General features: G+C 36.8%; 1 protein-coding gene and 1 long non-coding RNA gene across 2 annotated transcripts in view; both read left to right on the plus strand.

Annotated features, from left to right (window-relative positions):
- Positions 1–4,254: 4,254 nt before the first annotated feature.
- LOC107687952 (uncharacterized) lies at positions 4,255–12,165 on the plus strand. The gene is made up of 2 exons (XR_001634187.1): positions 4,255–4,330; positions 12,125–12,165. It is a non-coding gene; the product is annotated as an uncharacterized LOC107687952 (long non-coding RNA).
- Positions 12,166–16,299: 4,134 nt separating this feature from the next.
- Positions 16,300–17,899, plus strand: part of LOC107687934 (ral GTPase-activating protein subunit alpha-2-like) — a 202,091-nt gene continuing 200,491 nt past the window's right edge. Inside the window, exon 1 of the mRNA XM_016485423.1 lies at positions 16,300–16,528. Coding sequence (XP_016340909.1) covers positions 16,423–16,528 — 106 coding nt within the window. The 5' untranslated portion in view covers positions 16,300–16,422. The remainder of the gene's footprint in view (positions 16,529–17,899) is intronic.

Raw genomic sequence — 17,899 nt, forward strand, 5'->3', positions numbered from 1 at the left:
TCAGTTTAACGCGTTAATTAATTAGTTATGAAAAATAACTAGATTAAAATATTTTAACGCAGTTAATGCACTGGCCCCGCACCCAGACCTGTACATCATCTTGTATTTCATACAGTTGACTGTTGATAAAGCAGTGCAAATGTGATTTTATACAACAGTTCAGTAAATAATAAGTTAATATTTTGTTATATTTTAAACACAATAGTGTGTATTTTTGTTCAATTTTGCCAACGAAAATATTACCTATAAAGCCACAGCAGAACTGTTGTGCATCTGTGAGCAACACAGCGGTGTTTAGTTTCTGAATGAATCCGCGTTTTGAACGAATTGTGTGAACCAATGATTCAAAGACCTATTCATAAAGTGAGCCGTTTACTGAATTCCTGAATGAATCAGCCGTTTGAACGAACCGACTCATACAGACATTTTAGTTTCTTCTTTAGAGTAACATTTTTATGGAGCCCCGCACATGGCATGCAGGAAAAAAATAGTAGGCTAAATCATGTGCACGCTTTGCTAATTCGTTCCCTCGATTTGCTATATTGTGCACACGATTTATAAATCGAGAGAACAAATTAGTAAATTGTGCGCATGATTTAGCAAATCGAGGGAACGAAATAGTAATCGTGTGCACGTTTTAGTACATCAAGGGAACGAATTAGTAAATTGTGCGAACGATTTATTTATTTTTTCTTGCATGTCACGTGCGGGGCTCCGTACATTTTCTTTAATTAAAACAATAAATAAATAAATAAATATATGTGTGTGTGTGTGACCCTGGACCACAAAACCAGTCATAAGGGTTAAAGCTGAATAAATAAGCTTTCCATTGATATATGGTTTGTTAGGATAGGATAATATTTGGCCGAGATACAACTATTTGAAAATCTGGAATCTGAGGGTGCAAAAAATCAAAATACTGAAAAAATCGCCTTTAAAGTTGTCCAAATTAAGTTCTTTGCAATGCATATTACTAATCAAAATTGTGGTCCAGGGTCACACACACACACACAATGTAATATATATGTAATATATATTGTAATACAATGTAATACAATGTAATATATATGTAATATATATATATATATATATATATATATATTACATTTTAACATTGAGATTTTAACACTTTTTAACACTGAGATAGCGGTCAAATTGTGCACCCAATTTATATATATAAAAATGCATATACATCTATATACAGCATTTTGTCAGCAATTACTTGACATTTCACAACTTTGTATAGGTTTGTAATCTTCCTTGTGCTTTGAAATCTGTGAAATCTGTCCCTTTCTGGATGTCTGTTTTATTTATTTATTTGTTTGGTTGTTTGTTTGTTCGTTTTCTGAAAATCAACCAAGTATTCTGTGAAAAAATAAATAAAAAAAAGGTTTGTCATACAGCCAGTTTTCATATGCTGAAAGCGTCCAGCATATGGAGGAACTGTTTTGTTTAAACATCTAAATCAGCGGTGAAAAGTTTCAAGATGCTTTTGCAGGACATTTTAAAACGTGAATGGCTGGACACACAAGACCACAACGCCTTTGAGACTCCACTATCATATGCTTCTACAACACATTCTCATTCCCAACTCGTCACATATTGATGCTTGATCAGGACCCCTTGGCGTCACATTTTGATGCTCAAGGTACTCCTTTAAAGTCATTTTTTTACACAAAGGGTACTCCTTTAGCGTCACTTTTCAACGTGCAGGGTCCTCTACTGTTTTCAGCTGTTTGCCTTTATTTATTGGTTTGCATGCATTTGTAAAAAATAGAAATCATTTTATATAAATTTAAACTTTAATTGGAGCACCTAACCCCACTCCTACCCTAAACCTACCCACTTTTGAACAATATAAAATATGTAACAGGCAAATAAAATACAGTCACTGGCATTTATTGCAAAAACTGATCATAAAAAGCAGTATAAAAGTATTACATACAAAATGTGTTGCATTCCAAGTCTTCTGAGGCCATGTGATATCTTTACGCGAAGAAGAGAGTAAAACACAAGGTTTTAATCGCTGAAAATGACCCCGCTCCGTTCATGCGCTCACATCTCATTCAAAGAGATACTCCCATACTTTAGCATGACGCAGTTGGTCACGAGACACTCAAGAGACAATGGCACAATTCTTCTGGCAGCAATTTTTGAATTTGCGCACAGACTGCATACAGGATCTGGGCTTTACGGCTGATGGAGATGGTGATTGCATCTATTCCTCTCACAAATCAATCGTTTTGACTCGGAAGACTTGGAATATTAGCATGTTTTGAATAAATTATGACTGTAGTAGCATCTGCCTGTTATATACTGTGTTATATTGACAAATGGTTGGTTTAGGGGCAGGGGTTGGGTTACATGCTCATAAATGTGTAGATAGTGTAATGTAAATAAAACTGTTGTGACTGTTTACATTGAAAAAATCACACCCCAACGTATATGCAATAATATTATTACCCAATATATAATTTAATCATGACAATAAAATTCCCAATGCCTTTCGCGCCGGCATGCTGACGCCAAAGTTTTCTTATTTAAAACTATGGAGGACCCTGCACACTAAAGGGTTCTGACCAAGCGTCAATATGTGACGAGTTGGGAGTGAGAATGTGTTAGCTTCTAACGAATGCATGAGAATGTGAACCAGGTCCATGCATGCACAATTGTCTATTTTCACATCTCACGAAATACAGAATTTTAGCCAGCTATATAATCTCAGACTATTGAACTGCAAATAAAGAGAGAGAATGGCTTGTAATGCCTTTTGGATTTGCCACAATTTACACAAGCAACAGAAAATCCTTAATCTGCGCTTTGAGACGGTTTCAAAGGCAGATCGTTGCACGAAATATCTGACAAAACCAAACTAAAACCGATGTGAGGTCATTCTCATGCACATGTTGAGTGGTGTAAAGGGAAAGAAAATGTGAGCGAGAGGAGAGAGAGAGAGAGAGAATGCTGTTTGGAGGCTTTGAGGGTAAACGTCAACAAAGCCATGATGAGGTGCAGATGAGGCAGGGCATCTTTAGCACACTACAGCTCCACAGCCAATCATAATGGTGAGAGTCCTTGATTTCTTGGAACAATAAAGGAGAGACCTGGAGAATGCAGAATTTATGCCTCTCAATTTACCTGTGTTCGGTGGGAATTGTGAGTTTCACTTCAGCATCCTCACCACGGAAGTCCTCAGTCATCGTTAAGGGCCATGTATAAAGCGTGCTGCTTTATTCTTTTAATCAGAAAAGCTCTTGACTTGAATACATTTAAGAAAAGGTATGTTTTATATCTAATATCTTGCGACACTCAAAGGGCTCTATTTCGCTGACCATAATGCAGCAAGCAGGTGCCAGCGTGCCCTTATTACAGTTGGACATTTCAGATCTGTTTGTATTCTTTCTTGACCATAACACCACTGTGGAGTAACATGACACAACATCTCCAAATTCTTTTTGCAAAAATTGTGAGATCATGCTCCAGGATTGCTTTTGGATGTGTCTGGTGATCATTCTCAAAATAAAAATGACTTCCTTTACAGTTTACTGAAGAATGGTAACACTTAGGGACCAGCATGAATTTTAGCGTGAATATTACTAGCATATTGGCTGTTTATTAGTGCTTCTAAAGCACATATTAATGCCTTGTTCTGCATGACCATATTTGTGACCCTGGACCACAAAACCAGTCATAAGGGTCAAATTGAGATTTATACATCATCTGAAAGCTGAATAAATAAGCGTTGATATATGGTTTGTTAGGATATAACTATTTGAATATCTGGAATAGCAATGCATATTACTAATAAAAAATTAAGTTTTGATATATTTACGCTAGGAAATTTACAAAATGTCTTCATGGAACATAGTCTTTACTTCATATCCTAATGATTTTTGGCATAAAAGAAAAATCAGTAATTTTACCCATACAGTGTATTGTTGGCTATTGCTACAAATATACCCGTGCTACTTATGACTGGTTTTAATAGTTAGTTAATAGTGAGAATTGGTCCCCACACTAAAGTATGACCAGAAGGATCAGCAAGAATGAGTAGATGGTGTAAGACAGGGGTGTCAAACTCAGTTCGACAGCCCTGCAGAGTTTAGTTCCAACCCTGCTCCAACACACAAACCATGTATTTTTCAAATAAGCCTGAAGGACGTGATTAGCTGGATCAGGTGTGTTTATTTGGGAAGTCGTGGCCTCTAATGGTCAGAGAGTCAGACTCGTAACCCAACGGTTGCGAGTTCGAGTCTCGGGTCCGGCAGGCATTGTAGGTGGGGGGAGTGAATGTACAGCGCTCTCTCCCACCTTCAATACCACGCCTGAGGTGCCCTTGAGAAAGGCACTGATCACTGCTGTGTGTGTGCACTAAGGATGGGTTAAATGCAGAGCCACATGTCACGTCACGTCACTCACTCACTTTAGGGTTGGAGCTGAACTCTGCAGGGCTGTGGCCCTCCAGGAATTAAGTTTGACACCCCTGGTGTAAGACATTCTGGCAAGTTTTCATTATTCTCTTTCCACATCTGAAATACATATGGTACAACTTTATAATTGTAATTCTGTAACACTTTTTGGTAACACTTCAGTACAGGGACCAATTCTCACTTTTAACTAGTTGCTTATTAGCTTGCCTATTATTAATATATTGGCTGTTTATTAGTACTTCTAAATCATACCCAATACCTAAACCTAACAACTACCTTACTAACTATTAATAAGCAACAAATTAGGAGTTTATTGAGTCAAAAGTCATAGTTAATGGTTTGTTAAAAGCGAGAATTGGACCTTAAAATAAAGTGACCCACTTTTTTTTGTTTTTTTGATAGTCCACTTTAGACATTCTGCTAAGAATAAGTAACTAAATAACTCCATGCCAACTAGCAGTCATTAGAGTATTAGTAGACTGTCTGCTTAATATCTGCTAACACTTTATTTTGAAGGTCCCCAGCAGACATTCTTTGCAAGTGATTGACAGTTTATTCTGCTAACCCTATAACCTAAGAGTCTACTAATTCTCTAATGAGAGTTAGCTGACATGAAGTAGCAAAGTTACTAGAGAATGCAGAGCTAATAGAGAAAGTAGACTGTCTAAAGTGGACAATCAAAATATAAGTGTAAACTAAATACCTTATATATTATATATAATACATGACTAATATAAATAAATAAAAAATACCAAAGAATTGATAAACCATCAGAAGTAATTCTGTCAGACAGCGCTTATTAATCAATAATGCTTTGAGTATAGATGAAGTGTTCCATGACCAAGATGTGTAATCGTGGAATATTGCACCCACACAATCTTAAAGGACTACATCCCAGACATTTGTTCCAATATGACTTTAAATATATTCACATATATGATAAATACTGTTTATTCATTTTTTTTTTTTATCCTGTATGTTCCATTTAGAAACAGAGCGTGCTCGGTGGCTCTTCATTTTGCCAGAGTACTCTGACCTGATGTTATCAACAAAATCAGATTAACATACTGCAACCCTAAATAAATGAATCGCAAAGAAACACATTCATGGGATATCAATGAAGAAGCGATCTGACAATGTTGAAATTTGCTGCTACCACATTAACCCAGTTTTAATGGGATTTCAGACAGATAATGGCACAAATTAATGTTTCCTTTCAAGTGAATGTACTAACTATGACAAATTGATTCCCCGTTCTCTCGTGAGCTTTTTCTTTTTTGGCTCTATTTTAATTTTAGATGAAGCAATAAGAGATTAATGGTAGCTATCTCATCTTTTCACATCTAATGAAATTACAGAAGAGGATATGATTAGTTGAACAATGGCATAAGAACCCACTTTATGCAAGCAATCTCGTGTTAAAAGGAGCTGAAAATTGACACAGGCTGAAGAGGAGGGAATTTGGCAGTATATGCCCACGCCTGTGTCTATGGATTATGGATTTTCACCCAGGGATTTTAATGGAGCTATGCACAAAAGTCATCTGCGGCCAACCAGTGCTACTCCAAACCTTGGAACGTGAACTTTGTTATTGTTTAATGGTCATTCATGGCTGAAGGATGGGGATCGCAAGCCAGTAACGCGGGGCTGCTGTTTGTTTGGGACTAACAAAATGCACCACTGGGTCTTTTAGATGGGGCCTAAAAACAAACATGCCTCTCTAGTTCTCTGACGGCGCCACTAAACAGAAACAATGCCTGGTCAAGGCTTGCTGCTTCTCCTTGCGCTGAATCTCCAGAAGGAATAAAACCACCGGTTTGGTACATTGTTCACAATGATCAGCCTTCTTATCACACAGAAGCCTAAATCTAGCTTTTTGTTCATTATCTAATTAGGTAATCCATAAGGCGCTGAAACATGCTCTTTGTTATTAATGTCGTATGAAAGCCATAGGCAGACGTGGGGCTGCAGCATTCCATGGCAACGTTATACGTATGGCTACTTGGAATATTGATTTGGGTTTAAACTTTTCCTTTTTATGTGAGAAGAAAGAAACCATAGAAGGATACATGGGAGCTCAACAGTCAGTTATACAGTTTAGCAGCTTTTTATAAAAATATTTGACCACAAAATGCAGCGATTGACAAATCGATAGATAGATAGATAGATAGATAGATAGATAGATAGATAGATAGATAGATAGATAGATAGATAGATAAAATTTCTCTGAACCTCTAACATCAACTAAATTATGAAATGACTTAAACAATAATAATAAAAAACTAAACTAATAAATCAATAGTAGTTTCATATTTGGTATAATCTTGCACACAAGCTTTAAAACAAATAAATTGTGAATCTAATCTTAGTTAAGAGGCTGTAGGTTAATCTAAGATGATATAAAAAAAAAAAAAATGCAATTTCCAAATTAGAGAGGAAACTTGAGGCTCTTCTTCAAAGAAGATCAGTAACCTCTCTTTTAGACCCAAGAGGCTTTCAAGCAATGTTAAGAATTGAAATGCAGAGCTAGAGAGATAAGGTCAATAAGGTTATGAAGATAAGGTCAAAACTAAACTACAGAGGCAGGCTATTTGAAAGAAAAGAACTGCTCTGTAATGCCGTCTGCTAGCAGTCATCGGTCTCATTAATCGGGAATCAGGTTCTGTGGCTCAGCATTTTTAGCTGTTCTCCTCCCTACAGATCTCGTTTTAGATATTCTTACAAAAAGACTTGGAACGAGTATGACTTTGGTATATTATTACTGAGAGATCAAATACAGATTCTTGCTCGAATGCAGTGACGCAATGAGCTTGCAACAACCGTACTGTAGATGTCTAGCTAATGTCAATAGTAACCAATTCTCACTATTAGCTAGTTGCTTTAGCATGCCTATTAATAGCATATTGGCTGTTTATTAATACTTATAAAGCACATATTCTGCATCACCATATTCTACATCCCTAATCATACCCAATACCTAAACCTAACAACTACCTTACTAACTATTAATAAGCAGCAAAATCAGAGTTTATTGAGGCAAAGGTCGTAGTTAATGGTTTGTTAATAGCGATAACTGGACCTTAAAATAAAGTGTGACCTAACAATTCATTGTGAAACTGCGGTTTCTACGTCCTGTGCATTGAGTTGGAGCTGGCGTGAGGAGTCGTGCATCTTTAGCAGGATTTTCCCCACTAGTCTCTACAACTGTCAAAACACTGGGCCGTTATGTTTGGAGGAAATAGAGGAGCCCTCATTGATGCATTTCAAATTCAATTTAGCGATAGAAGATTGACTGAGGGTTTCTCCCCCCTCTTCTTTTAAAAAGGGTTTCTTTTTTCCATAGCTCGTTTCTTTTGAATAACGTGGCACCGCATTTATCCCTGTCCTTCACATATCCTCGGCTCTGCAGTCTGCTGCTGCCTTTGACGTTGCTTATGTGTCCTTAGGAATAAAAAGAAGGTGGGGGTGGGGTTGGGGGGATAGAAAATAAAATGAGCTATTGTTTTCCTTTGATTCCGGGCAATAGTTCAGATATGGCAAGGGCACCGAGCCAAGTCCTCTGCAACAGACACCGCTAGCAGTAGCGCAATACAAAACCCACAGCAAAATACACATTTGTAGGCGTCTTTCACCAGGTTTTGGCTGCACGAGACTCTCTCTCTCTCTCTCTTTTTTGCAGGGTTCAGGGGTGTTGCGAGGGGTTGAGAACGAAGGTGGGGGAACGGAGGTGCTGCCGCGGACAGCCAATCTCCTCATTCAAGCCTGCCTCCACACAGCTCATATTGTCAGTTTGCCCGTTTAAAGGAACCTTGAGCAGCATCAAAGATCTTTTCAAAGCCTTAATCCTAATAGGTCGTGGTTTGTTCTGTCACATCAAAGACGAGAGCGAGGGAGGTACAGAGGGGAAGAATGCGTCGGGGGGAGCTGGCAAAGATTCTTATGGGGAAGATTGGCAGAGGATTTGCGGCACGGCGAGCACTAAAATCTGAAATATCGGTCATGGAAAGCCTGCTGTAATAGATATGAAATGGGCCTTCTCAACACCATGAAAGGCTGACATTTGCTGAAAGATTGTCACGAGAAGCCCTTTTATTCCCTGCCATCTGTCAAGCGTTTGTACTGCCACCTTGTCCGCACTGGAAATTCGCAAGTGTCGCTCTCGGCGGTGTGTACCGGATTGGTCATTTCCAACGGTTCTTTTTTTTTTCCCCCACGTCAACCGCTGAATCTTCAGCTAGAGAACTTTGCGGTCCAAAACCGAGGACATAAATGTATTATCTCGTACGTGCGCACGCACATGTGTATTTACTTCTCACCTCTCGACACTTTAATCTGTAGTTCAGTGTCTCGTGCATTGAAACCGATACGATTGTCTGACATAAAGCCACTTCCTGTGAACCAACATGACACAAGTGCTTCGTTAATTAGCCGTCCATGGGAAAGCAGCTATCGATTTTCTGTCGGCGCATCAGAAAAGAGGCCCTTTGTCTTCATGGCCGTCCGCCGATAGCGGTGATAAACCGTGCCTTTCACCGACAAGAAGATACTAATAAAACAAACCTAAAAAAAGGAGGTCGATCGCAGAGCTCAGTCGGAGGCAAGGAGGAAAGGAAAGATAATGATGATGCTGAGCTCTCTAGCATTTTCAGTCAACATAAAGAAATAATTCACTGAAGTGACTGGGTTTTTACCGAGAGAAGCTAAGCCGGTTCAAAAAGCTGGCGTTGCAGAGGACTGCCTGGGTGTGTGTGTGTGTTTGTGTGATGATGGCTTGTGTGAAATCCCACTGGTGCTTGTTATTTCACACCCCTGTGGCTACAAGTTTGAAAACAATCCCTTAAAATCTAGCAGTAAAACTTACTGGGCTAACAAGGTTAATCTGAGTCTGAAAAGACTGTTGTTCTTAGCCATCTAAATAGGTCCCTAAAGAGCCACTTAAATCTTTAGGTTTTTGGTGACTTGGACCAAGAAAATATGAGAGGCCATATTGGATAACGATGTTGCACAATGAAACAAAGTAATCTAATGAAAGCGATAAATGGCGCAAATTAGTGATCATTTTTGCATTCGCATAATCTTCCAATTAAGGTTTACATTCCTTGACGCTTTATTTTGAAAATAAGTTTTACACGCTTCACATCATTTGGAATATTCTTTTCTGATGAGCATATTCTGATTAAACAAAGAAGTGTATTTTTTTCCCCCTCTGCAATTTTCTCTGAAATAGTAGACAAGTTCACTTTTGGCATTTGTTAATTCTTTTAATAATAAAGCAGAGTGCTGTAATCAACTCAGTAATTCTCATTCATGCCCTTGACAATGATGAAAATGGAGGTCGTGCGACTCTTACAGTGCTCTCAGTCATCTTTGTGTTCATTTCTTTAAATCTTTGTGGGAAAAAAAGTCAAAATCAAAAACTTCGCACCTTCACATGGACATGTTTAATATTTTGTTACGGTGGACATTCTGAAACCCAAACTTCCAATTCCCAAATTCTTTCAAGGTTACGAGGTTCCAAAAACCATTTCTGGATCCCCAACGATCCTTTCATCGAACACCATCTTTTTTCTTACTGTGAGGAACATTTGAATAATATTAAGAACCTTTTGTGTAGTGGAAAAATTCCATGGACTTTAAAGGTTCTTCATGGAACCACTGGTGCTAATAAAGAACCTTTATTTTTAAGAGTGGAGGAGGAAATAACATTTATTTAGCATTCTTACAAATATATGCTGCTCATGGATTGTAAATACTGATGGTGGACGTGCTGGAAATAACTGCTCTGTTCTCAGCTGCTGAAGCCATCGTCATCTCATTCGCGCATGGGTCAGATGGACACAGTGAGCATTAGTATTCAAACTGCCAAAGCACCAATCAGTGCTGGAGGAACGGTATGGAGGATATGGGGGTTGAAGAGGTGGTGGGAAGTGATTGTGTTACAAATTCAAGATGGCACCAGAGCAATGATGATGAAACAGGAATCACTCTGACGCCTTCAAGGCTAGATTTCATGGCAAATCAGAACTACTGATTTCTGGTTTATGTCTCTCTTATGTATATGTTTATTAATTAACAGCATGCATTCAGATATTATTAGGATGTGTTTGGCATATTGACAAATTCACTGAAGTTGTTTTTGTGCCCCCGTGTTATGTTGGGATTTCTTTTTATTTTTTATTTGAGTTACATTTTTTATGTAATAAATTTATATATTTTTAATTTTTTTAAAATATGTCCCTATAGTTTTTTTCATTCATTTGTATTGTAGCTTTAGTTATTTTAGTACATCAATTAAATGAAAATGATGAATGTTGATGAAAATTATATTATATTATATGATACTATATTGTTACATTATATTATATTATACAAAATTGTGTGTGTGTGTATGTGTGTGTGTTGGTTTAAAATTATTTAATTTAAAATAGTAAATGTATTATTATTGTTGTTGGTGGTGGTACAGTTTTAATTTAAAATGTAATAACGCTGGTGTGCCTTCAGTGAACTGGGATCAAATCAGCGAGTTTCCAGCACAGTCACATGTTGAGTTGTTAAAAACACACAATAGAGAAAATGAAAACATGAGAACAGTCTCTCTTTTGACTGATAACTGCCACATGTTGAAGGACACTGAATTTCAAGCAGTCTTGTTGAAAACTACTATCTGTTTGTCAGCTGAATACTACTATTTGAAACGCGCTGTTCCTAGTCTGTTATTTTCTGAGATGAATAAATGAAGAGAGAAATTATTTCCCAGTTTAACTGATGTACAGTTCAAACCGTGTCCATCCGCGAGTTTAAACATTAAAAGCCATGGTCACAGGGCAGGTAATGTTACATTTAACCGAACTCAATTATGACCGAGATGTTTGGATTACACATCTACTATCTTCATTCGTAAGTGTCTGATGACAAATGTAATTGGAATCAGATTATAGAGTAAGAAAACCTGAAGCTCTCTTTGCTGTGTAGTCTTTATTACACATTCAACACAGAGACCCCGCCATGCATTCAGCCTAAAACACCTTCCCTCCCTTACAAGAATTCCCTTCTCTAATGCTTATTAATTTCACAGTAGATTATCTGCTCAGATACATCTTGTGTTTTGGGAGAGTTTTTTTTGTTTGTTTTTTTTTTATTAACCGTGTGCATGGTTTTATAAGTGGACACAGTGAATTTTTAATCAAAGTCCTAATTAATGCATTTAAATATTTTATTTGAATTGTAGTTTTAGTTTACAATATATGTTTTAGCCTTCCTATATGTTGAACTAATGCTAATAAACAGAAGCGCATCCTTTAAAATTTGACAACACATGTAGATAGCACAAATATTTACCTTTATTGATGTATTAGTATATAGTTTACATTTCAAGATGTTCAACGTGTTAGGACTGTATGAAACTGAAACACAACTTAAATGTCTTTGTAAGTGCACCTTATTGCAGCTGTTCTTAGAAAAGAAACGTACTTTAAAGCGCCCCCTGTAGGACAAATGGACGCCTGACAAAATAGGAAGGAAAGATTATCGTGAAAAGTTTATACAGCCTCAATAGTGGGAAAGTCGTGGCCTAATGGTTAGAGAGTCGGACTCGTAACCCAAAGGTTGCGGGTTCGAGTCTCGTACCGGCAGGGATTGTAGGTGGGGGGAGTGAATGTACAGCGCTCTCTCCCACCTTCAATACCACCACTGAGGTGCCCTTGAGCAAGGCACCGAACCCCCAACTGCTCCCTGGGCGCCGCAGCAAAAAATGGCTGCCCACTGCTACGGGTGTGTGTTCACTGCTGTGTGTGTGCACTTTGGATGGGATAAATGCAGAGCACTAATTCCGAGTATGGGTCACCATACTTGGCCACATGTCACGTCACTTCACTACATTCATATTATATGCAATTGTTTTCCCTGAGATTTTTTTTCTATTGCACATTATTTTATTATTACTACTACTACTAGTACTACTAAAGGTGTTTCCATATGCTTTGACTGGCTTTATCTTAATAACTGACCTGAAGAACTCCAGAGAATGTTTTATAGTAATGAATAATGCATCTAGTTTTCCTGGAGTTGAAATAAGAGCGTGCTCGCTGCAGTTACGGGTTATTCCACAGATAAAGGTGTAGGACTAAAGGCAATCAGCATCACCGACACGCATTTACTTTAGGCTATTTCTTCACGCAAGAATCCAGTTTCACGGGTGCTATTCATGGATGTGCTATTGTGTGTGAAGATGCATTTACGGTGTTATTTTACAAGCAGAACATATTTAGGAATAATATGGGCCTCTCTCTCCTTTAATCTTAATCGGATACGTTTACTTTTAATGACACTTTGAATCACATCAAGGAGAAAACATAACCACACAAAGAGAAAAGTCAAGTATTTGCAAGCTCTTCATGTGAATTTAGTAGAGACAATTGCTTTCAAGCCTTCCATTAATGTGTTTTGTAAAGCTGAAGCGGAGGGTTTTTTCATGGAGTCATCTCGCCACCCTGTGGCCTCATTTTTCAGACATCCTGCAAGTCATCTTAAACATTTCAGTGTGTGCACTTACTGTATGTGTTACGCATGTTACGAAGAAATTTACAGATACTACTTTTAATGCATTCTGCGATTTTGCCATTTTTCTTCTTCCTTTCTTTCTTTTATTGTTGCTGTTATTATTATTATTATTATTATTATTAAAAGCGTCTGCTAAATGCATACATATAAATGTAAAATACATAAATAGCCTCACGTATTTTGGCAACAGGTGTAAAACAGGTTAAACAGAAATCTGTGACTGAGCATGAAAACTCAACAGCAGGCAGCAATTGTTAATCTGCAGTTCTAAAAAAACGTATTTATTTATTTAAGTATTTCTTTTTTTTTCTCTTGTTTTTTTTTCAGTCAGGTTGCTCAAAGACGCCATCTGCTGTCTGTTTGTTTTTTTTCAATGCAGATTATCGGACATCTAACAATTCATTTCCCCCACTTAAACTTTTAGTTTTAAATGAAGTACCAAACAAGACATTACAGAACACATACAACCTCAATGAAATATGTTTAGAAATGTATAATATATTTTGTTTCAACTTTCATATACTAAAATATGTTTAAAATGTATTCTGGGGCAATAAAATATATTTCCAATTTTACAGTAGCCTACATTTATGGATCAAATATGGATTAAATAGCCTACAGAGACCAAAACTGTATTTATAAGGATTTAATAATGTTTTGTAATATCGTAATATTGGTTTCAAGTCAATTAATATGACAGGATCTTAACATGGCACAGTGCAACCTTTAGCTGAGTTCCACTGCAGGAGGTGTTTCAGCCGTACTGTGAGGTGTCAGTGTCCAGCTGAAGTGATTGGCAGCTGATATTGTGCAGCAGCAGTAGAGAAAGATCTGCTCTGACCCGACGACCTTCAGCAGTCAACACACACAGGTTTGTTTTTGTGGGGATATTCCTTAGGCGTTATGGTTTTTATACTGTACAAACCATATTTCCTATTGCCCTACACCAACCCTACACCTAAACCTACCCCTTACAGGAAACTTTCTGCATTTTTAGATTTTCAAAAAAACTCATTCTGAATGATTTATAAGCCTTTTGAAATATGGGGACACTCAAATGTCCTCATAAATCACCTTCTGTTGTAATACCTATGTCATACCCATGTCATTATACAAATTTGTGTCCTCATAAATCACAAAAACAACATTCTGTATGATTTATAAGCTTTTGTACCCGTGGGGACCACAATTTAGGTCCCCACCGTGACACGAGTCCCCATGAGTCTGTGTGTATTCAGGTTTAAGTCCCCACCAGAATAGAAAAACAGGTACACACACACACACACACACACACACACACACACACACAGCGCAGGACAGCTTTGTGTGTGTGTGTGACATATGCTCATTACATAACTTGCCATAATTGCTCAGCCATGGCATTCTGTGGTTGAATATATATTACTTTATTTGTTTTATTTTTTTCTGTATAATAACTAATAAATTAAAAAATAGACCATTGTTCTAGTCATGCATTTTGACAATTAAGTGAAATAATTAAATATTGACTGGTAAATTAAAATAACATTTATTTTAATATTCTAACTCTTCTCTTTCGTAACATTCTAATCGAAGCGATACATCTGAATCACACAGTATAATTCTATGAATGTATATATAGGCCTATATTTAAATTTGTTAATAATTACAATATTTTAATCATTTTAATAGCAATAGAGTATAAATTCCATAAGACTAAATGGTCAAATGTTTGAATAATTCAGATCTTTTGATGCTTTTGAAGAAGTCTCTTATGCTCAGCAAGACTGCATTTCAAGCCGTAATATGGTGAAATATTATTACAATATTAAGTAACTAATAAATAATTTAAAATAAAATCATTCTATATGCTGATATGCTGCTCAATAAACATTTCTGGTTGTTATCCATGTTGAAAACAGTTGTGCTTCTTCATATTTTTCATATTTATTAGCAGGATTTGTGACAGATCATGTGACGCTGGTGAAGACTGGAGTAATGATGCAGACAAATTCAGCTTTGCATCACAGGACATTACATTTGAACATATATTAATATAGAAAGAAATGATTTAAATTGTAATAATATTTCACTATTTCAATATTACTGTTTTACTTTATCTTTGATCAAATAAATGCAGTCTTTGTGATTATATAAGAGACTTCTTTTATAAACATTAAAACAAAAATCATAATTATTCCAAACTTTTGACTGGTATAGGTTACGATGGAAAATGAAGACATTTAAAATGTTATTAATGGAACTATTAAATGATAACCCCATGAGTTCTAATAATTATTACATCAATAATAGAAATATTACTGGCACTAAAAAAAAACACTTAAATGAATTACCTCTGGCTATAGAATAACTAAAAACTAGCTGAACTAATACATCCATACATACAGTCTGTTAATCAACCTATAAATGATTTGTTTGTCTTGTACAAAGTTCTATTTTGGTCTTTTTATAGGACGCCGAAAGCGTCATGAGTGAATCATGAGTAAAGCAACTCAGAAGTGTTACTGTGCGTATGCGCAGTAATAGCAGCAGGCAATGTTAAAATCAAACACCAGGTGGCGCGCCAGAATAATCTATCACTACAGGTACACCTGCTACACCTGAAGCCCTGGGTTACGTCATGACGTACGGCGGGATGTAGTCATAGCTAGCTTGTATCATGAAAGAAATTGAAATATACAAAAAACAATGGCATAGCACATAATATTAGGTAATATTAATACCTATAGCTACATTTTCTGAAACTAGGCAAATATAGGAAATGTTTAAATGGTTGATTTTTTTTAATTCAAAGTGTAAAATGTCAATTTTTAAAAATAATAATGCTAATGCTAATACTACTACTACTACTACTACTAATAATAATTGGTGTATCTGTCGGTGTGCTTCCGTATTTACACACCCACATCGGTGTACATGTTGCCATATTTCCAAACACCCTATATGTGTTTGTGTACCTATAAAATATATTGTCAATGCATCTCAGTGTACTCTTTATCCTAATGATGTATTCTAATGCATTACTGTACATCATGACCTACTGAATGCATACAAGATGTGTTAATTTTTTCGTCTATTTTATTATTATTATTATTATTTTGTCAAGGCATGGCCATCTGATTGCACGAAGCCTGAAAATAATTTAATAAAATTAATTGAATAAACAAAGTAATTGTTCCTTTTGTATTTTGTGTGAGAGCTTTTAGGTTAGTCAGTATCATCAGCTTAATTAGGCGAGAGCAAAATATGACAGCGGTCTAAATCTGGCACGCTGGCCTCACGGGGGGGCTTTTTTCAGCGGATCTGGCGCCCTGCGCTCCGTCGCTCAGTCAGTCAGGCAGCTGCTGTTCTTCACACATACCCACAAGAGACACACAGGTCTGAATGGTGAAAGGAAGGTAAAAGCGGCTACAGAATCGCCTTTTACAGCGGAATGTTCACTCGAAGGGGTTATGGAGACGTCAAGAAATCTACACAGAAAGTTCTGGACCCAAAGAAGGATGTTTTCACGCGTCTGAAGCATCTGCGCGCGCTGTTAGGTGAGTGGGACTCTGACAGGACTGAAACATTCACAGACATATTCCCTACAGCGCGAGTCTATGCTTATAAAATCAGTTGTTTCGGGGGTTTGAATGCCACGGAGATGTTCAAATGGCCGAAACAGGGCTGTAATGTGCGTTTTGCTCCATTTGTGATCGATAATGTATGGATTGAATGATTAGCGTTAGCTAGCTTATCGTGCTACATCAACAGCAGACCTGACAGCCTGTTATGTGTCAATATATGTGCAAAATATATAAACAGAAGACATGACAGACTGATATGTGTGATTAAATATACCAAATATATACATAAGACATGATACACCTATATGTCTGTGAATATATAAGCAGCAGACCTGACAGCTTGTTATGTGTAAATGTATTTATATATACCATTGACAAATTACATGTCTGTTGTTTATTTTTTCGGTGTTAACTCGCACACATCAGACATGGCACCCATATATATATATATATATATATATATATATATATATTAATAAACTACAGACGTGACACATAAACAATAGGAATGATACACTGTTACGTCTGTGAATATAAATGCAGAATTCATAAACAACAGAGGTGACACACTGACTGTGAATATATACCAAATATATAAACAATGGACATAGCACCTTTATATGGTTGTGAATATACAGAAATTATACATAACAACCCTGATTTGTGAATGTATACAAGATACCCAAACATTAGACCTGACACACCAATATACAGTATGTGTGACTACACAACAATAATCACTGATATGTGTGGTTTGTTTTACGTTATATTGACTTGTACACATTTTCCTGTAACGATGAGCTGGTTTTCTCTCAGTGCATGTGAGGTGTGTTTAAAACCCACAAATATTTTGTTTTTCAAATAAGATAATTAATCTGTGCTCAGTCGTGCCATTTATGTGATGTGTGTTAATTTGATGTGTGTCAGTTTCTATGATCAAATGTACCGAGCTCATCCGATCATAAGAGAAACCAGGTGTAACAACGTCACACTTACTCTGTTGAGCTGAATGTTTGAAAATCATCAGTATTTTTGGGCACCATCGCTGTTCACTCACCTGTGATGACTGACTCAAACCTGCCTGTGATGTCCAAAATTGCTAGTCTGGTTGGCAGCTCACTGGGATTTCAGCTGCATGTGAAATCTCTGTACTTGTGCTTTGTTTCACCTTTTAAACTTAACTGAGCATCTGAATTGTTTTTTATTTTGTATTAATTTATTTATTTTTGACTGCAGGCTGTTTCAGTTTTTCACTATGAAATATAGGCCTATTGAAGTAAATTGTAAAGCAGTCTCACAGAGTTCAGTCTTTATAAGAACAGATTGTCAGTGCTTTTCCTGCTG

Source organism: Sinocyclocheilus anshuiensis, unplaced genomic scaffold (assembly GCF_001515605.1).
Source record: "Sinocyclocheilus anshuiensis isolate Anshui unplaced genomic scaffold, SAMN03320099.WGS_v1.1 scaffold421, whole genome shotgun sequence".
Classification (NCBI taxonomy): Eukaryota; Metazoa; Chordata; class Actinopteri; order Cypriniformes; family Cyprinidae; genus Sinocyclocheilus; species Sinocyclocheilus anshuiensis.